Here is a 21,442-nt window from a genome sequence, read left to right as displayed (position 1 = left end):
CCTGCTCCCTGCCGCCCTGCTCCCTGCCGCCTGGCTAGCTTATGCCCCAAAATAACAACACACAAATTGTATTCTTTTAAACACTTCCTGGCCCATTAGCTCTAGCCTCTTATCGGCTAATTCTCACATCTTGATTAACCCATTTCTAATAATCTGTGTAGCACCATGAGGTGGCTTACTAGGAAAGATCCCAACCTGTGTTAGTCTCAGGTTGGAGAATCATGGCGTCTGACCTCACTTCCTTCTACCCAGCATCCTGTTCTGTTTACTCCGCCTACCTAATTTTCTGTCCTATCAAAGGACAATTCATTAACCAATGAAAGTAACACATAGACAGATAACCCTCCTCCATCACCTGGGTCTCTTGTATCTCAGGAGTCTAGAACTTAATACCTAGAGTAAGATGACCTTGAACCTCTGGGCCTCTTTCTTCTACCTCAAGTGCTTTCATTACAGATGTGCTCTGCCACGTCCTGTTTATTTGTGTTGTGCTGGAACCTAGGGCCTTATATATCCTAGGCAAACACTCTATGCAGTCTTAACTCTAGCTGCAATTTCACTGATGTTGATGGGCAGCTTCCTAATTTGGTTTCAACAGGTATTTATTTATTTACCTACTTATTTATTTATTTATTTATTTTGAGGCAGGGTTTCTCTGTGTAACAGTCCTAACTGTCTTGGAACTCAATCTGTAGACAAGGCTGACCTTGAACTCACAGAGATCCACTTGCCTCTGCCTCCCAAGTGCTGGGATTAAAGGTGTGCGCCACCATCGCCCAGTAGTACTTTTTTTTTATTATTATATATACAGTGTTCTGCCTGCATGTATGCTTGCAAGCCAGAAGAGGGCACCATATCTCATTATAGGTGGCTTTGAACCACCATGTGAGTGGTAAGAACTGAACTCAGGCCATCTGGAAGAGCAGTCAGTGGTCTTATCCTCAGAGCCATCTCTCCAACCCAGCTCATGAATATTTTATGACTGCCTGTAATAACTGTATCGTTTTCTTTTGCATATTATAATTTTTTACAATTTAGTCATCATAAATTATTATTAGTGTGTGGTGTATATATATATACATACATGGGGGTGCCCCCATCCACGACATCTTCCACAAGAAGACATTTGGTGTCATGCCTTATTATCCTCTCCCTTATTCCTTGAGACAAGGTCTCACACTTAACCTTGAGCTAGGCTAGCAACCGTCAGGCTCCAGATCTCGGGCATCTCGAGAGTGGGCTCCTGGGCTGGAGGGATAGCTCAGTGGTCAAGAGCTCTTATACTACTCATGCAGAGAGCCCTGGCTTGGTTCCCAATGCCAACATGGTGACTTACAACCACCTATAGTTCCAGTTCCAGGGGGCCTAAAGCTCATTTCACCACCTCCTACACACATGTGACACACATAAACTCATGGAGGCATGCACACATACACATAAATAAATAATAAATCATCTTAAAGAATGGGATCCTGGGAAGAGGGTGGATTTGGCTAGCTGTCTGCCTCTTGCTTCCAGCTTGCTGTCTGGTGCAGCTTGCCATGTAGCATCTCCACATGTTATGACGCAGCTGTCTCCTGCCAGAGCAGATACCATGTTCTTGACTCCCCAGCCTCCAGAACTAAATCTCTATTTGCTGTAGGGGTGCACACACACAAGTGCACGTGATTAGAGGCTAGAGGTCAACTTCTGGTGTCGTTCCTCAGGATAGTATCTACCTGGTTTGGGTTTGCTTTTGGAACAGGGTCTCTTAATGGCCTGGATCCCACCAAGTAGGTTAAGCTGGCTTGTAGTGAGAGCTACAGGCATGCCTGCTTTTTGTTCCACCTGGCTCCCGCACAGCTAGCTTTACACCAGAAATAACAACACACAAATTGTGTTCTTTTAAACTCTGCTTGGCCCATTAGCTCTAGCCTCTTCTTGGCTAATTCTCACATCTTGCTTAACCCATTTCTAATAATCTGTGTAGCACCACGAAGTGGTGGCTTACTGTGAAAGTTTCAGCATGTCTGACCTGGTGGCTGGCTCCATTGCATCTGCCTCACTGCCTTCTTTTCTCCCAGCATTCTGTTCTGTTTACTTCACCTACCTAATTTTCTGTCCTATCAAAGGGCCAAAGCAGTTTCTTTATTAACCAATGAAAGTAACACATAGACAGATGACCCTCCTCCATCATTGGCTGGCCAGGGAGTCCCCAGGAATCTGTCTGTCTCCATCTCCCCAGTGCTAGGATTACAAGCACATATGCACAACACCTGGCTTTTTTTAAAGTAATTATTTTTCACTATGCATGTATATCTCTGTGTAGGCGTGTGCACATGAGTACAGGTACCCAAGGAGGCCAGAAGAAGGCTTCGGAGACCGTGGAGCTCGAGTTACAGGAGGCTGTGAGTTGCCAGTCCCGGGTGCTGGGAACTGAGCTCAGTTCTCTGTAAGAGTGTTATGCACTCCTAACCGCTGAGCCACCTCTCCAGCCCCAGTCCTGGCTTTCTCTACACAGGGCTTCTAGGTATCAAGCCCTGGTCCTTACACATACACTGCCAGCACTTTACCAGCTGAATCATCTCCCCAGCCTGAATTTCTGTTACAGTGACAGAAAACAGACAGGACAGCCCTGCACGGCAGTGGCTTGCCAACTCGTCCCCTGTAGCTCCTGTTCCTATCAGCCTGTTTCTCTCCCACATGATTTTGCTTCCTAATAACAGCCAGGGGTTCCAGGCAGTGGAGTGGTACACACCGTTAATCCCAGCACTCGGGAGGCAGAGGTGGGCAGATCTCTGTGAGTTCGAGGCCTGCCTGGTCTATAGAGCCAGTTCCAGGGCAGGCTCCAAAGGTACAGAGAAACCCTCTCTCAAAGAACAAACAACAAAACAAACAAAAAGTAAAAAAATAAAGTAAAGGCCATGGGGAAACAGTCCCGTTGTCCAAGCTGTTACCAGTCACAGAGGCTTTTCCAGCCAAGTCTGAGGTAGAGGAAAGAGGACCCACGAGAGACCCACTGAAACAGAAACTCACCAGCTCTTGGAAGTAACCAGAAGCACAGGGAGGGACTGAGGAGACGCAGCTTGCTCGATGTCCTTCCCAGTCAGGCTGCTTCCCTACCACTCAGCCCAGTCAGCTAAGCTAGTGGCACGTTTGAGAAGAAAGCCACGTTCACAACTACAGCATCCCTACCTAAACTCTACTCCTGACCCACTGCCTTAACTCTTTAAGTGTTTCCTAACTGAGGTCTGAGGAGGCTCAGTGGTAGACTCTTGCCTAGCCCACATCTGAGTTCAATCTCCAACACCACCGAGGGGCAGGTAGGGCAGCGGCGGGGGAATCCAATGCCAGGGCCAGTGGAATATCAGGGCACCACATCCAGTGTGTAACAAGCACCCGTTCACCGAAACAGCACTGACACAGAGGTGACTTGCCTGTGTGTTTATCTACTTAGTTAGTTTGCAGTACTGGGGATGTAACCTGGGACCTTGTGCACCTGGGCACGTGTTCCATCACTGAGAAGTCACACACACCTGCAGTCAAAGCAAACGGTAAAGGAGGCCGGACAGAAGAGGTGAGGACTGATTCCCAGGACCCACAAGAGGTAGCTCCAGGGGATCTGATACCCTCTTCTGCCTCTGTAGGCACCTGCACTCACTCCTACATGCTCATGGCCACACATATCCACACGTAGTTACAGTAAAATATAGCCTTTTTAAATGTTTAAAAAAGGAGTTATTGAAAGCTTCCTGGGGTAATATTATTCTGAATTTTATTAATTTATTTACTTACTGTGTGTGTGCACGCATTTGGGTGTACACACTATGGGATGTTTGTAGAGGTTGGAATACAACTTGCTAAAGTTGGTTCTTTTCTTCTACCCTGAGGGTCCCCGCTTCAAAGTCTGGTCATTGGGGCTGGTGGCACTTTTACCTGCTGAGCCATCTTGCAAGCCCTGATGATTCCATCTTAAGGCACTGCAACAGGGCCACTTTGAAATGCAAGTTCAACTTTTGAGGGGATCTAGAGGGACCAGGGACCACCATAACAAATGTTGTCACTTGTTAAGTTATGAACACAAGTTTGCTATAAGGTCAATGCCAATTCTTGAAAATATAAAGCTAGTTATGATCGTTCCCACCTATGATCTTAGTTCTTGGGAGGCTGAGGCAGGAGGATCTCTAGTTTAAGGACAGCCTGAGCTACACAACAAGACTGAGTCAAAAAGAAATAAAGGGGCTGGAGAGAGGTCTTGGTGGTAAAAAGCACTTGCTGCTCTTGCACAGGACCCAAACTTGGTTCCCAGACCCGCATCTGGTGGTTCACAACATGGTAATCCAGCTGCGGGCGCTGACACTGTCTTCTGGCCCGTGTCGGCTCCTACATAAACATGTGCACATATACTCACACACACACACACAACAATAATAACAACAACATAATGATGATGATGTTAGTGATGAATGTTTTTTAAAAAGAAAGAAAATATAAAGTAAAACTCCAGTCAATGATCATGTCTTTCAGATTTTCCCTCCTAAAGAGCAGAACAACAGCTATGAGGGTCATCTTGAGCTATTTTCAGCCCTAACCTCTGCAGAGGCACTGGCCAATGAGTGCTCAGACCACTGGCCCTGCAGAGAGTAGCAGAGCAGAGCCAAGGGCCCCTTCATGCCCTGAAAACAGTTCACATGCTGCATGGAGGCTAAGGGTTCCTACAGTTGTGCCCACTATCTCCAAATTTCTGTTTCAGGGTGTGATTGTGTGTGTGTGTTTCAGGCATGAGTGTGTGTATTTCAGGTATGATTGTGTGCATTTCAGGTGTGATTCTTGCGTATTTCAGGTGAGATTGTGAATATTTCAGGTGTGATTTTTGTGTTTCAGGTGTGATTCTTGTGTATTTCAGGTGTTATTGTGTTATTTCAGATGTGATTCTTGTGTATTTCAGATGTGATTGTGTGTATTTCAGGTGTGATTGTGTGAATTTCAGGTGTGATTCTTGTGTATTTCAGGTGTTATTGTGTTATTTCAGATGTGATTCTTGTGTATTTCAGATGTGATTGTGTATATTTCAAGTGTGCTTGTATGTATTTCAGGTGTGATTGTGTGCATTTTGGGGTGTGAGTTTGTTTTTAAAGCTCCTTCCCTGAATACATGCCTCCTGGGTACAGTGAACAAGAATACGTTGAAATTCTAGCTGTGGGAAGTAGTCCACACAGTGCCCGCCCGTGAGAGGCCTTGCTTTGGAGGACACACTGAGTCAGCTCACCTTCAGTGGGATTCTCCCATAACCTCTACCATCCATGACACGGAGGTCAGAATTGCCTTATATACTTGTTCTGAGCAGGTCCGGTGAATGTAGTTTTGGTTTTTTAGTTTATTTTTTAATCTAGGTGAATATTGCTTACACCTCAAGATCAGGATTCTCAACTGGGGATGCAGCTCTGTGGTAGAGAGCTTCCTTAGCAGGGGCCGGGCCTTGGACTCTGGGAGCTCTATCCACGTGGCAAGAATTCCTTCTGGGAAGACGTGATGTCTACACCTACCCCATAAGGTCATAAAGACAAATGAAAGTACAATCCCACCACAGTCACCCTGGGGAATTGATGCATTTATTGGGCGTCCTCACGAGCACAGGTGGGTCACCATCGTGAGTGTGGGGGTCCCCAGAGCAGGGCCAATGGAAAGTTTTCACTCAGCATGGATGCTGGCTTCCCCTCAGGTACACAGAGGAGTCCGTCAACCTTCCCGGCATACCTGCCCTAAGACCTCCGGGCTAATTAGTCAAGAATGCATACAAATGGCTGGGAAGAGTGACCCGAGAATCTCAGGTGAAAGCCCAACAACCATCCCGGCCCCACCCCCTTCAACGAGAAAATGTCAACAAGTTCCTTGAGCCTGATTAGGATGGACTCTTTGGGGCAGCACTGGTGAATGTGGAGGGTTTTTCAGAAAGGTCCTTGCTATATAACCACACCCCAAAGAAAAATCAAATGACACATAAAACGGGCAAATAAATAAATAAATGAATAAATAAAAATTAAAAAAAAAACAAGAGAGAGGTCTTCTGGGGACCTCTAACCTCCCCAAAAGACTTTTATCTCCTACAGAATTTCTAGAAAGAGAAAGATGGTCCATCATGGAAGCCAGGGTGCTTCCCTCAGCAAAGCAGAATGGGAAATGTAGCGGGTTTTGGTTTTTGTTTGTTTTGGTTTTTGGTTTTTGGTTGGTTTTTGTTGCTTTGGCTTCTTCTTCGTCATCGTCTTCCTCCTCCTCCTTCTTCTTCTCCTTCTTCTCCTTTTTTTCATTTATTTTTAAATTCAGGTTGAGGACCAAGGTGTACAAATCCCTGGGTTCAGTCCCCAGTGTCACATAGTCAGACATGGTGATGAACCCCTCCAGTCCCAGTGCTTGGGAGATGGAGACGGGAGGATCCTGAGCCCAAGGTTGTTGTTAGCCTGAGTTTGAGGCCAGCCTGAGCTACATGAAACCCGTAAATCAGATTCTAAGGGGGCAATCTGCCCCACCTCATCCCCACCCCCGACACACACACACACACACACACACACACACACACACACACACACAATTGAGTCAGTATAGCTCATTGATTCTCAGACATGAGGTTTTTCCCCCCCCGCATTTCCTATTTCCACAGTCAGATGTTGCAGCTGACATCTGGCAAAACTTTGTTGGTGGGTTGTTTTGTGATATGCTTGGGTGTTGTCTGCAAACTCATAAAATTTCCTTGGAGGACTGAGGGAGTCCATCCTCAGTCCTGAGGAGAAAGGATGGTATTAACAACTTCAAAGAAACTGCCAACCGTAACCAAAGCCAACAGTGAAGCTCTGTCTGTGTGTGATGGCCACACAGTGCTTGCTCTTCTGGAGGGTTTGCAGTTAAGATGCCCTGTAAGGACCTTAACTAGAGATCCTTCTGCCTCAGCTTACTGAATGCCTACCTGTGTTGGCATCTTATCCCGTGATTTAATTTAGAAGAAAAAGGGGTTTTTTTTAGAATATCTTTTTATTTATTAGTTGTATACAGTTTCACACCTGTATACAATGCACATGGACCCTACCACCCCAATTCCCCTTCCACTCCCAGGCTCCCCCAGCACCCCCACTTCAGAAACTCTCCCTTTTTGTTGCTAACCCACTGAGTTCAGCAAGTGCTGCCTGCTGGAATGTTGATTGATCGCACTGGCTGGGTCTAGTGCCGGGAATAACAGCTGCTGTGAGTTCATGGGCACAATGGCCACGCTGCGTCCAGAAGACGGCATTTCCCAGCCTTCCTGCCATCCTCTGGCTCTTACGTCCTTTCTGCCTCCTCCTCCATAGTGTTCTCCTCTCTGAGACTGGGAGAGGGTGTTGATACAGAGGACGGATTTAGGGTTGAGCACGTGACAGTTATTTGTTCTTAGCACTTTGGCCAATTAGGAGTCTCCATATTAGTGCTGTTCGCTGTACCCCTTGGGTTTTGGTTTTGTTGTTTTGTTTTTTGAGGGGGTCTTATTTAGCCCATGGTGACCTCTATCTTAATTCACTATGCTGTAGCCACAACTAGCCCTAGACTTCTGATTCTTCCATCTCTTCCAGTGTTGGGGTCACAGGAATGTGTTATCGTGTCTCTGTCTCTTATCTCTTTTTCCTCTTTCTCATTCTTTCTTTCTGTGCTGAGATACAGGGTCTCATTCTGTAGCCCAGGCTAGGCTGAACCCACAGTGAGCTCCATGGCTCAGCAGCTTCCTAAATGCTGAGATTACAAGAGTGAGCCATCATACTTGGCTCCCCCATGCTCTTGGTGGCCCAAAGCAGAGCCCAATTTCCAAAACCAGCAACATGCACAAACTGCATTAACATTGGGAAGAGCCGGGCACTGATCTGGGACCTCTGGGATTGCTACAAATGCCATTAACCACTGAGCTATCTCTGTAGCCCATAAATGATATCTTTTAAACATTTATTTATTAATTTATTAAATATACAGTGTTCTGCCTGCATGCAAGCCTGCAGGCCAGAAGAGGGCACCAGTTCTCATCACAGATGGTTGTGAGCCATCATGTGATTGCTGGGAATTGAATTCAAGACCTTTGGAAGACCAAGCAGTGCTCTTAACCTCTGAGCCATCTTCCAGCCCCATCCATGATATCTCTTAATACGAACAAGATGCTGGGCCAGGCAAGTCTCCCAGTGGGCGGAGTGCTTGCTAAGTCTGCACTAAGCCCTGAGTTCCATCTCCAGCACTGCACAAACTGGATGCAGCACCCTCAACCCCAGCACTCAGGATTTGGAGGCCCAAGGATCAGAAGTTCTAAGTCATCCTTGGCTATACAATAGAGTTCAAGGACAGTGTGGGTTCAACTTGGCCTCAGTGAGAATTCACAGTGGGGAGGAGGGGTGGGCAGAGAAGAGGCACATTTAATACGAGAGTGTCTTTATGTTCCTCAAGCCTTGCAGGTCTGGACAAGCCGAGCTTCTTCAGAGTTTGGGATTTCTCATCAGTGACATGGGACAGTGATACCCTCGGGTATGTGAGGAGGTGCCAGGGAAGTTCGTGCCTTCCATCCCTCCTCCTGTGACCTGGGGAGGGGTTCCTACTGTTTCCCCAGACTTCCTTCCCACTGCCCTGTCCCTGAGGAAGAGATGCTGCTCGTGGTCTCTCTCAGAGGCTGGCACTTGCAGCTAGGGACATTTGTAGGGGATGTGAAGTTGATAACAGGCTTCTTGTTCGGCCCCAGAGGGGAGGCACTGTGCCAAAGTGCAAGTGGCCAACTCACCCAGGACTGTTTGCTGGGTCTGCTCAAGAGGGCATAGCAGCCCTATGAGTATGAGGAGTTCTGGGGCTAGGGTGCAACTCAGCCGGTAGAGTGACGGTCTTGTATGCTTGAGGCCTGGGCTTCATTTCCACTCTGTAAATGTGGTGGTGGCAGTTGTCTGTGGCAGTGGGAGGTGAGGCAGGAGGAGGTGGAGGCAGAAGGTCAGGATGATCATCAGCTCTATAAGAACTCAAGGCAAGCCTTGGCTACATGCGACCCTTTTCCAAAAATAATCATCTCTTCTATGATTGGCATATGAGTTATTCATCGATTGTGGTATAGTTTTGTGGGGTTTGTTTTGTTTTTGTCAGGCTGGGGGTGGACTCAGGGCCCTGTGCATTCTAGGCTCGCGCTATCCAAGTGGGCTATATCTTAGCCTGTTTCTTTATTCACGTCTTTGCAGTTTGTGTGGACTTCACATTCCCAGTATGGGTCGGTGGCCCTTTGTGGCTAGTGGGTACCATGGTGAGTGGTTCTGACTATTGACTTCTAAAACTTGGTGAAGGGATACCTTTCTCTGCCATTTAAACTATTGTCTATTTTGAAGTAGTGTCTCATGTATCCCAGGATGGCCTCGAACTCTCTGAGGGTGACCTTGAACTTCTGATACCCAGAGTTCTGGGACTATAGCCATGCATCATTGGCTGGTTCTGAGGATTGGATCCAGGGCTTTGTGCACGCGGGGCAAGTGTCCTACCAACTGTGCTACATTAAAAGCAAGTGGAACACAGAAAGTCCCTTTTTTGTACACAAATAAGTTCCTTATACTTATTGATGGTTTCTTTCTTATTAAATTTTATGATTTATTGTGTGCCAAAATGCCCATCTGACGTGTTTCATCCAGGACAGGGCACTTGGCGCCCTGCTGCCATTTGGTCTCTGGGGTCCCCAAGGCATCCACTAGGAGGCCTTTATGTCTTGACTGGACCCCCTGCCCACTGCTTTCCCGACTCCTTCACTGCTGCAGGCCCATGAGCACCTGATACCTCCATAAAAATGCCTGGTCTAGAGAGCTAGTTCCAGGACAGGCTCCAAAGCCACAGAGAAACCCTGTCTCGAAAAACCAAAAAAAAAAAAAAAAAAAAAAATGCTTACACATTTTTCCTCCAGTTCAGTCCCAGCCCCTTCCCAGGCCTCCATGAACTCCCAGCACCCAGTCAAATCATATTCTTAGGGTACAAGCTTCAGAGTCATGGTGGTGTCCAAGAAAAGCTAGGAGACCCTTGGGAAATGTTAAATGGGTGACCATAGGGACTCTGCAGGAAATGGAGGGCTTATTTTTGTTTTTAAAGGACTCTGGGGTTGATTCTCGGAGCAGACAGACACGTTGATCATAACAAGTTTTTCCCAGTACCAGGTGAAGACAGGAACTCAGGGCATGAGGACAGGGACTGCAGGACCGCGGGTGCACAGGCCAGTCCCAAGTGCCAGCAGGACCGCGGTGCACAGGCCAGTCCCAAGTGCCAGCAGGACCGCGGTGCACAGGCCAGTCCCAAGTGCCAGCAGGACCGCGGTGCACAGGCCAGTCCCAAGTGCCAGCAGGACCGCGGTGCACAGGCCAGTCCCAAGTGCCAGCAGGACCGCGGTGCACAGGCCAGTCCCAAGTGCCAGCAGGGACCTGGGTGCACCACTGTGGGATCCACCTCCTGAACCTCATCAGATTCTTTGTTAAGATGAGAGAATGTGTCAAGAAGATCCCAGCCATTGGACTGGTGAGATGGCTCAGTGGGTAGGGTGCCTGCCTCCAAGCCTAACAACCTGTGCTAGAGCCCTGGGACCCACGTGCTGGAAGGAGAGAATTGACTCTAAGCAAGCTGCCCTCTGACGTCAAGTGAGGGCTGTGCCACGCCCCCTCCCACAAATAAATTAATTTTACAAAAGCAATCAAAAGTCAATATTCCGATCATATGCAAATCGCATACATTTACAAAGTAAAGACAGGAAAAGATGGTTCATCTGCATATCGGTCCTCTCTATAGCAGACTAATTGTGTCCCAAAAGACTGAAAAGTTAAAAGCTCAGAAATTCATTATCCTCCCAGCAGGAATCAAAAGGCTGCCTCTGCCCTCCGGAGAGGTTTTGCGGTCACCTGCCATACACTAGGACAATAGTATCTACATTTCTTTTCCCGTTAGTTCGGCCCAGAAAGAAAGCCAATTTTAGGTTCTCAGGGCCAGTATTTGGCAAGCCACCCTAGCCTGCAGTTGGGGAGTGTTAACATGACCTTTGTGTTTGCTGGAGTACCGAGGGGCCGGGATGCCTGAAGGCAGGTGAACGCCCCTCTCCCGTGAACTTACTGTTGTTTCAGAGCTGGGGCAGAGGAAGACGTTTCATGGTACCCTAGGGATGTGGTCGGACCTAGTCTAACATTACTTCCATAAGGCGTAGGGGCCCAGTTGAAAGGGAAAGAGAGAGAACCAACAGGGAAGTACGGTACAAACAATCTGGGGTGTATTAACCCCCCACGGGCCACACCTCACAACTCAGCAGTGAAGTCTGAGCCCTGGCCACGTGCTTGCCTTTTTGAATTCCCTTTCTCCGAGTCTTAGCACGTGATGTGTGCTCACCTGGAGGCCTTCCTCTGCGCATTGATACTACAGCCCATTGCTGCTGAGCCGTTTGCTGCTGACACCCTGGAAGCTCCAAAGTCAGACTGTCTCCCCCCCCCCCACACACACACCGTTCCCATAATAGTTTTTGCTTCTTGGAATTTTTTTGTTTGTTTCATCGTTCTGTTGTTGTTTTTTTTTTTCGAGACAGGATTTCTCTGTCTATTTCTAACTGTCCTGGAACTCGCTCTACAGACTAGGCTGGCCTCAAACTCACAGAGCTCTGCCTGCCTCCGCACCCTGAGTGCTGGGATTAAAGGCGTACGCCACCATGCATGGCTATTTTGTACTTTCTGCTCACCCACTGGCCTTGCTAGGGTGACAGGAGCCTCTGGAAGGCCTGGCTCGTTGGCATTTTCCTAGAGTGCTCTCCTCTTGAACACATGGAACTGTCATGGCCCCTAATGGGGCACTTAGTGGTCAGGATTTTCAATACACATTCTTTAGTGTCAGTATGAGGGAGAGTGGGAACAGCAGACAGAGGTGATGGCTTCTTCGATTCTTACAGTTTCTCCACGGGACCTCTGGGGCCAAAATGGCCTCTGCATTGTCAAACATCCAAAGAGATGGGTGTGATAGCCACAGGAATGCTGACCACCCTCTGGAGACACGTGACTTCCAGGAGCCGACAGCGCAGCAGAGGTGGTCCCTGAAAAGGCAGGCAGGGAGTGACGGTTCCTCACAGAGCAGCAGGAGAGACAGCAGGCCAGCACGGAAAGGAGGACTTGTGTATCTGTGCAGTCCCAGGTAGTGAAGGGCTCAGGTCTCCAAAGTCTCATAAGCCTTGGTGAGGTCCTAGGGTCCAGAGACCTGTGGGTCTAGCTCCAGGGACTGAACACCTTCCTACCTGCCCACCTGCCCCGGCCTTGGTTTACACTCAGCCAGAATATAAACATCAAAACCTCCTTTAAGATGGCACTTCAGTAAAGGTGCTTGCTGCCTATCCCCAAGACTTTAGTTCAATCCCCAGGCCCACGTGGTAGAGGGAGAAGTGCCTACTACCTTCTGAACTCCATACACACCAAGGTACAATGCTGCTACCGCCCCCTGCGCGCGTGTACACACACACATACAGACACACACACACACACACACACACACACACACACACACACACACACGAGAGAGAGAGAGAGAGAGAGAGAGAGAGAGAGAGAGAGAGAGAGAGAGAGAGAGAGAGAGAGAGAGAGACGGATGGGGTGGGAACAGAGAATTGTAAGCTAAAAGGCAATCCTGAAAGAAGGGGAGGGAGACAGTGGAAAGACCCCTGCCTCCTGTGGCTGCTTCTTCACCCTATTTCCTAAGCTTTTCTGTGGGTCACACAAGTCCAGGTTGTCAAAGCAGGGTTGTCACAAGCCCTGTGGGCTCTGTAACTCCTGTGTTTTCAGATTCTTCCCCGGCACATCTGAACTCCGACTGAGGAGTAACTGGCCTCTGAATAGCAGTCCCAGGTGTCTATTTTCTTTCCTTTTTTTTTTTTTTTTTATTTTACAGAAAGCTCTCCTGCTTTTCCGTCACTTACTGTGTAGCAGAAAATGACCTTGAACTTGTAGTCTTTCTGCACCCACCAAGGCAGGGATTTCAGGTCTGTTTTTACCCCACCTGGGCTTAGAACCTAGGGCTTTGTGTATGTTAGGCGAGCAGTGAACCACATAGATGCCTAGCAATGGGATTAAAGACAAGAAAAAGCAAAGGAGGAGAAAAAAATAAAAGGCCAGACCATCAGTGTTCAGTTCAAGGAAAAACAAAAGCAACATTAACGCGATCCAGAGTGCCTAGGTACTCCTGCCACTGACAAGCGCCCCGTGTCTCTAGGGATCTGCCCTGGGCTCAGAGTCGGGACTGAGAGGTCAGTAGGCCGCAATGGGGGTGGCCGTGTCCCCAGGGGCAGTGGCCAGGAGCGAGCTCCCGGAAAGGCACGGGAAGGTTCAGCCAGGTGCGGCCCAGCGCCGCCCTCCCGCCGCGCTAGCGGTAGGGGTGGACCGGCAGTAACCACGCCCCAGGAGCCACGCCCACCCGAGGCCCATAAAAGGCGCCGCCCGCTGGGTGCTCGGGTTCGAGTGCTGCTTTGGGGTGGACTGCTGGTGGCCGGTGTCGCCGCGTCCAGCTCGGTGCCACGCCCCGGCCGGTGCTGCGGGAGCCCCAGCCATGCTGTTCTGGCATACGCAGCCCGAACACTACAACCAGCACAACTCTGGCAGCTACCTGCGGTAAGACCGGACAGCACCTGCCTGCGATCGGGGTCAGGGCGCCGACGGACCAGTGCGGCCTTCAGGGGGGAAACTCTCCGGGAGACCCCCGGGGGGCTGATTGGGGAGGCGGCGCGCTGATGCCAGCGGGGCGACTCTGCGAGGTCTCCCGGTCGCTCGCAGCGTCCCCGGCCCGGTCCCGCAGCCTTCCCTCTCCCTTCTCCAGTTGGAGAAATAAACTTGCCACATCCATCAGACGCTCGCGTGTCCCAGGAAGCCAGGCCCCGCTCTTTGCTCGTCTCGGCTGGTGGGCCCACAGGTGGGTGGTGGGAGCCGGTTTGCGCTGCAGCCTCGAGGGCCCGGGCTCCTGTGGGCTAGCCGTCCCTGTCCCTGCCCGGGTGAGCTTGGTGTGGCCCCCAGGCCCCGGCCTCTAAATCTCTGGTGCGGGGATTTCTCTAGCGTGCATCAAGGGAAGAGGGTTCTGCGGGTGTCGCAAAGTTCTCTGAACTCCCTATTTTAGGAAGTAGACACCCCCCACACTCCCACCCCCTCTTTGCTTCGGTGACTACGGAATTCTTTTTTTTTCCACCGTGGTACAGCTGACTGGAGGGCCAATAGGCAGGCATTTCATTTTCTGAACTCGCCAGAACCAGCTTCAACCTGTCTTTATTTCCATCCTACTCACAGTTTATTCTATGTGCCTTACTTAACCCAAAAGGTGTTGGACGTGGGTTCAGGAAAAAGCGAGCTTGCAAGCAGAAGTCGATCCCAAATGCAGAACCTTACGTGCTTCCTTGGACCCCCAAATCTCCCAGCTTGAATTTTCTGTTATGTTTACTTTTAAGTTCCTATGTCCAGAAGCCCTCTGGGAAGACACCCCCTTCTTAGAAAGCCTAAGCCTGACCAGGTTTCGCTGGTGTAGCTTCAGTTTTTGTTTGTTTAACTCCAAGTCATAGAAAGTGGCAATCAGTCTGACTGCAGATCCTGGTGTGCTGAAGGTAATGCTAAGCCCACAGTTAAAAATGCTACATACAGAGTGAGTACGTGTTAGCTGTAATACCTATAAGGTTGCTGGTAGTTTCCTTTGATCTACTACTAGATGAGTGGCCACTAGGTAGCTCGTCCTGTCTTAATGCATTTGAAGGTGACCTTGAGTTAAAGTTGGAGGCACCTGTTAGGGGACAGTTTTGTGAGAAGAAAGGTGTGGTCTTGCATCTTCGCCTGAGATAGAAGTTAGTGAACTAACCCAGATACTTTTAGGATTTGGACTTTGCATGGAAGGAGGAAGTCAATCACTGGGGCTGAGTGCTACCAAGCTGCACTGGTTCCTTTGAGGGAGCACTGGGTGAAGACAGTCCATGCTGCCTTCTTGGAAGCTGCCTTTTTTATTTTTTTTACTTTCAAATAGTTTTTGACCTCCTTGAAGGCCTGTGGTCCGTGCTAGAGTGAGGATATTTTTGTTTTGCTTTTTTCCTCTTTAAATTTTTTAATTTAATTAATTTATTGTTGTTTTTGTTGTTGTTGCTTTGTTTTTTCTCTCTGTACCTTTGGAGCCTGTCCTGGAACTTGCTCTGTAGACCAGGCTGGCCTTAAATTCACAGAGATCCCCCTGCGTCTGCCTCCAAAGTGCTGGGATTAAAAGTGTGCGCCACCGCCGCTTGGCTAATTTAATTTTTTACAGTGCTGGGATGAACCCCGGGACTTTCCATTTTGATAACTTCCGGCCCTCCTTTTTATTATTATTATTATTCTGCTGGAAGTTCTACAAGCCATCTGACTTCACCGAAGAGTGAGTGGCCTTCAGGTCCCTCCCGCTCCTTTCTGTTTGATGTTCTGGTGACTTTTATTCCTTAGCAAATAAGGACACCAGGCCAGAAACAAGTTAGTGTTGAGTGACGGTTCTTAACAACCCCCCTCTTTTTTTAATTTAAAAGTAACAGTGCATGGATTATTAACTTAACATGGTCTGGGCAAACATGAAATTATGCAATTCCTAGGTGAGCAGGACGACTTGTGCTCCTTCATAACTGCCCAGGCTGGAGAAGGGGAAAGGGAGGTTTGCTTCTGATGAAGGTGCAGCTAGCTGGTCAGCCCTGCTCTGTCTCTCTGTCTCTGTCTCTCTCTCTGTCTCAGCAGCAGACAGGAATAACAGAAGAGTCCACATAGGGAAGGTTTCCCAGGTGTGCCCACAGGCAGGCTTTCTGGGAGTTAAACACTGTTGGGGCGTGTGCTGGGTTGTGTTTCATGGACACTCATTTATGATGCTGTACAGGGAACACATAGTCCTGGTGACTACGCAGTGAAGTTGGGTCAGCTGATCTGATTCATGGCCCAGACCCATGGAGGGAGGAGGGTCATCAAGATAGGGCGGACACCCTCTGGTAGCTGTTTCTGTGGCAACATAGTTTAGAACCTTTAAGCAAGTCTTTCCTGCCTGCGGGTCATTCTGATCCTCAGGGATTCCATTGGTCTTTGCAGTGGCATTCATCTATAGTCCTTCAACTCAGTGGACAGTTCATTGAGTCTGGGAGTTCAAGGCTAGCCCGGGCAACATACTGACTAGACCTTTCTGGAAAGGTCTAGAAACAAGTTCCTCTGCTACAGGATGATTGGAGGCTGATGTGTACATGGATGTGATGATCTGTGCATGTGTGTAGGAGCCAGAGGACTACCTTCAGTATTGGTTTCTTGTTTGTTTTGTGTTTTTTTGAGATGGGGTCTCACTAGGTAGTTCTGCTGTCCTGTAACCCTATGTCGATCAGGCTGGCCTTGGACTCACAGAGATCCACCTGTCTCTCCCTCTCAAATGATTAAAGGAGCGGCCACAGTGGCCAGCTAGTCTTTAGTGGTGTTCCTCTCGCTGGGTCCCCTGCTGGCCTGAAATTTGGCAGGCAGGCTAAGCTGACTGGCCAGTGAGCCTTGGGGGTCATCCTGCCACCCCGTCTCTCCCATACTGGGGTCACTAGTGAACGCTACTTCATTCAGGTTTGTAGACTGGGCTCTGGAAGGTGACTTTAGGTCCTCATGCTTCCACATACTTTGCTGACTGAGCTGGCCCCCCAGCCCAGGGCTGACTTTTTGCTGTAGGGAACATTATTTAGTAGTGAAGGAAACAACTCTTAAGCCTTTTAAGATTTGCTGCTTGGGTAAGACTGAAATCAAGGTTTTCTATCTTCATAGTATTTTGGGTAAATTATTAGGAGCTTGAAAGCAGGACTTTCGGACTGGCAACATGGCTCAGCAGGTAAAGGTGCTTGCTACCGAGCCTCATGACCTGAGTTCAATCCCAGGAGTTCACACACTTAGGGGGAGAACCAGCTTCCAAAGCCCTCCCCTGATTTTGGTGTTAGCGCACTCTGTGTACGCACGTGTTCACATGTGCCTGTGCACACACACATATGCAAATAACTAACTAAACAAACGTGTCAAATTCAAAAACCAAACAACAAAAAACTCCAGGCTGGGTGATGGTGGTGCACGCTTTTAATCCTAGCACTCTGAAGGCAGAGGCGGGCAGATCTCTGAGTTCGAGGCCAGCCTGGTCTAGAGACTAAGTTCCAGGATAGCCAGGGCTACACAGAGAAACCCTGTCTCAACTCCGCCCCTCAAACCCAAAACAAACAAGCCAAGCCAGTTGTCCCCCTTTTGGGAGAGATGGGGTGCATGTTCATGTGGATGAGGAGGTACTTGCTCCTCAGCTATGCAGTTTATAGTTAAGGAGTACTGCTGAGTGTCGGTATATAGAGTTGATTACAGAATAAAAATTGAGGCTGATGAGGTGGCTCAGTGGGTAGGGGTGCCAAGTTTTACTACCTGAGTTCAGTCCCTGGGACCCATGTGATAGGAAGGAACTCATTTTTGCATGTTGTCCTGTGACCTCCACATATGTCGTGACAGGTGTATTGCTCACACCACCCACTAAATTAATAAATAATGTAAAAAAAGCAAAAATTGTCCAGATTATTTTCAAAGCTGTCTTGAGTGTTTTGCTTACAGATGGGAAGCAGGTGCCCTTGTTGGGCTGTAGCTCAGTGTGGTATAGCATTTGCTTAGCATGCACACAGTTCCTGAGCACTATATACCTCCCCCACTGAGAAAAAGGAGGGGGAAAAAATCAGCTCTCCAAGAGAAAAAGAAAGAAATAGTTGCTGGTTTCTGTCGCTTAGGCCTCAGGAGGTAGACAATTTTACACTTTCCCGTCTCCAGGCTTTGGGTGACTGGATCTCACGAGGGCCATTGAACGGGGCTGGGACCATGCCCTAGTGGTTGCACCTGAGATTTGGACCGTGTTTGGTACCGTGGCCTGCATCTCTCGCCCGACATAGCTCTGTGTTCCTGGACTCTACTCCTTACCACCGCTTCCTGTGTTTTACAGTGATGTGCTGGCTCTGCCCATCTTCAAGCAGGAGGAGCCACAGCTATCTCCTGAGAATGGGGCCCGCCTGCCACCCCTGCAGTACGTGCTGTGTGCTGCCACCTCCCCAGCTGTGAAGCTACATGAAGAGACCTTGACATACCTCAATCAAGGTAGAGACCTCCTAGGGGTGGAACCCGGGCTGGCCTCATTAGCTGGGACTCTGGAAAGAGGTCAGGCATAGGCTCCAGTTCTGTGGCTTAGCTGTGTGACTTCCCAGGACTGCCATAACTTCACTGGGTAAATGGAAATATTGAAAACTGAGCTGGAGTAGTGACGTGGGCCCGTCGTGCAGCGGCAGCCTAAATGACAGAACAAGAGTCCTGAAAACGAGGGAAGGAAGGGAAGGCCAAGTGTGGGTCATCTTGTAATGTTTCTTCCTCATGCAGCCTCCAAAAGTCGGTGATTGGTGGTTGCTATTACTGGTCTGCTATCCTTCATGGACTAAGAGCTGGCCTACATCCTTCTCAGCACAGGGTCTAGCTTCCACCCACTGGAGAGCAGCTGCCCTTGGCTGCCCAGATCATTGTGCCTTCAGCACAGAGACCTGCTATTTCTTATTCTCAGAGCCTCAGTGATCCCTCCCTCCCTCCCTCCCTCCCTCCCTCCCTCCCTCCCTCCCTCCCTCCCTCCCTCCCTCCCTCCCTCCCTTCCTTCCTTCCTTCCTTCCTTCCTCCCTTTCTTTTTCTTTTTTTGATANCCCTCCCTCCCTCCCTCCCCCCTCCTCTCTCCTTCCCTCCCTCTCTCTCCTCTCTCCCTGCCACTCTGGTTTTTCGAGACAGGGTTTCTCTGTAGCTCTGTTCTAGAACTTGCTCTGTATATATGTCAGGCTGGTCTCGAACTCAGAGTTCTACCTTACTCTGCCTGACTGCTGGGATTAAAGGCCTACACCGCCACTACCCAGCCCTCAGTGATTTCTTACGTAAAATAAGAGTCTAATTTTGGGGGGCGTTTAAAAGGGTGAAGGCAAGTAGCCTGGCATGATGGCAGTTGTGCAGCCACTAGCCCTTCCAATTCGTGTTTGTTTGTTTGTTGTTTCTTGAGAGTTGGAATCTTGCTAGGTAGCCCAGGCTAGTCTGAAACTCAAGGCCCTCCTGCCTCAACCTCCTAAGTGCTGAGACTAAGGATAGGCGTGTACTCTGTGTTTAGTTTTCAATAATTCTTTAAAAGTTTCCATTACATTTATGTATGTATGTTTGATTTCATTATGTATATGTATAAGTGTATGTGTACATTTATGTATATTTGTGTGTGTGCGTGGGTGTTTGCACACTCGAGTTCTGAGGACCTTGTTCTCTTCAGCCAGATCACTGATTTTACCCAATCAGCCATCTCACCACCCCATGTTCCTATTTTTGAGTGTTTCGTTCGTTAGACACATGAGCTGTATCCTGGTGGATAGAGTGTCCCAGATCTCTGTCCTGATGCTGGGACTGTGTTTAGCACCGTCTCCTGGGTGCCTCAGAATCTGGTTGCCATCACCCATGCATGCACTGGTCCCATGCATGCACTGGTTCCTCTGCTGTGAATTGCAACCTGGGAGCGGCAGCTGAGCCCTGATTAAAAACAAAAAACAAAAAACAAAAAAAACTGCCTCCGTTCTGCGGAATTGCCTCTTGGATTTGACCTTGCCCAGGTCTCTAGTTCACAGTGAATGGAAGTGTCTGGGTTACTCCTGCAGGGAATCTGCCGGTCTTGCCTCTTGCTAGTCTCTCCCCAGGAAGGCAGGGTTCACCCTTGTGCACTGAACACTCACTACTCTGGCTGTGGTGCTGATGTCCATTGCTGGCAGGTGACAAGCCAGTTGGAAGCAGTCCCTTGTGTGTTTGCACAGTGGCTTCTCTCATTGTCCTTTCTTACTTGTTGAAGGTTAAATGCTGCCAACTTTCTCTTTGAGCAGTTTCTTTCCTCATCAGCGCCCCCCCCCATGCCCTCCCTACCACCCTCCTCTTGCTTAAACTTGAGAGTGAAGTAATGAGGCCACTGAGCTGATGTGGGTCTTGTCTGGGGCCATGTCCTGTGTGAGCAGTGTGAGGTCTTGTTGCTGAACAGGGACTTTGTTTTGTCTCCTGCCCCCATTTTAAGGCCTTTCTTTGGCTGTGTTCATCATGCCCCTCCCTGTTACTTAGCCAACGGTAGGAAGTGTTTGATGGCATACTAGGTCTTATTAATAAGTTTAAAGAGAATGTCCTCTTCCCCATCACAGACAGTGACGGGCTCACCCTGTAGTTCCATCCACCTGCCTGAGTTAACTTGGTATCTTTCCTTTGGATATATACAGATTTGTTTACTATTTTACAACAAAGGAAACGGAGCCTAGGGCCTCACACAGCAGGCCAGTGCTCCAGCACAGAACCACATCCCTCCATCCCTACATACTTTTCTGTTTTCTTTTTTGGTTTTTCGAGACAGGGTTTCTCTGTGTATCTTTGGAGCTTGTTCTGGAACTCACTCTGTAGACCAGGCTGGCCTCAAATTCACAGAGATCCACCTGCTTCTGCCTCCTGAGTGCTGGGATTAAAGTCTGTTTCCAAGGTTCTTATGGAACCTCCTGTGCATCCCGAATTGACCTCTAACTCCATCTTGTCTCAGTTTTGCAAATGCACGATCTTGCCTGAGGAGTAAGATAGTAGATGTTTATTACAGAAAGTGTAGAAGATCAAACTGTTAAAAGGGCTTGGATCAAATTGTTTAGGAAGGACTGGGACCTCGCCCAGTTGCCAGAGCGCTTGCCTAGCATGCAGGAAGCCATGGGTTTTATCCCCAGTATCTTATAAACCAAGTGTGGTGGAACACACTTGTAATCCCAGCTCTCTGAGAGGCCAGAGGGTCAGAAGTTCAAGGTCATCCTCAGCTACAGAGAGTGAGGATAGCTGGGGGTGCTTGAGACCCTGTCTTTAAAAAAGAAAGGAGGGAAGGGAGAAAGGAAGCTCTTAGAATTACAGTTTTAAAAATGAGTTATTTGGGTTTGGTGTGGTGGCGCAGCCTCTAATCCCAGCTCTCAGAAAGCAGAGACAAGGGGATTTCTGTGTCTGAGACTAGCCTATTTTATATTGTGGGTTCCAGGCCAGCCAGAGTCACATAGAAACCCTGTCTTTAAAAAAGTTACTATTCAACAGCCAGGGCTCTCTGTAGTAGCTTCTATGTGACAATATCCACACAATATGCATAATATATTCATTGTTGCTAATTTGCATGTTTCTGCCAAATTAAAAAAGTATCCAGCTGAAACTCAAAGTAACTGAAAAACAAAAGCAAAAGGCAGAAAAATTCAAAGAAAAATCAAATTTAAGTTGCCTATAATATCGTGTGTGTGTGTGTGTGTGTGTGTGTGTGTGTATTTAATCCATTTATTTAGTGTGTGGGGGTACTTTCTTGCCACTGCACACGTGGGAAGGTCAGCTTTCTCCCACAGGGGTCCTGGTGGTGGGAG

At 48.6% G+C, this 21,442-nt stretch overlaps 1 protein-coding gene across 2 annotated transcripts in view; it reads left to right on the top strand.

Annotated features, from left to right (window-relative positions):
• Nucleotides 1-13,451: 13,451 nt before the first annotated feature.
• Tfcp2l1 (transcription factor CP2 like 1) overlaps nucleotides 13,452-21,442 on the top strand; it is a 57,371-nt gene continuing 49,380 nt past the window's right edge. For both annotated transcript variants that reach the window (XM_050129377.1, XM_050129376.1), the window contains exons 1-2: nucleotides 13,452-13,616; nucleotides 17,971-18,122. In XM_050129377.1, coding sequence (XP_049985334.1) covers nucleotides 13,555-13,616; nucleotides 17,971-18,122 — 214 coding nt within the window. In that variant the 5' untranslated portion in view covers nucleotides 13,452-13,554. The remainder of the gene's footprint in view (nucleotides 13,617-17,970; nucleotides 18,123-21,442) is intronic.

The sequence above is a fragment of the Alexandromys fortis genome, unplaced genomic scaffold, assembly GCF_014885135.2.
Source record: "Alexandromys fortis isolate MF-2015 unplaced genomic scaffold, M_Fortis_MF-2015_v1.1 scaffold_236, whole genome shotgun sequence".
NCBI lineage: Eukaryota > Metazoa > Chordata > Mammalia > Rodentia > Cricetidae > Alexandromys > Alexandromys fortis.
Note: the sequence above shows the minus strand (reverse complement) of the source record. Positions and strands in the feature narration are given on the sequence as shown.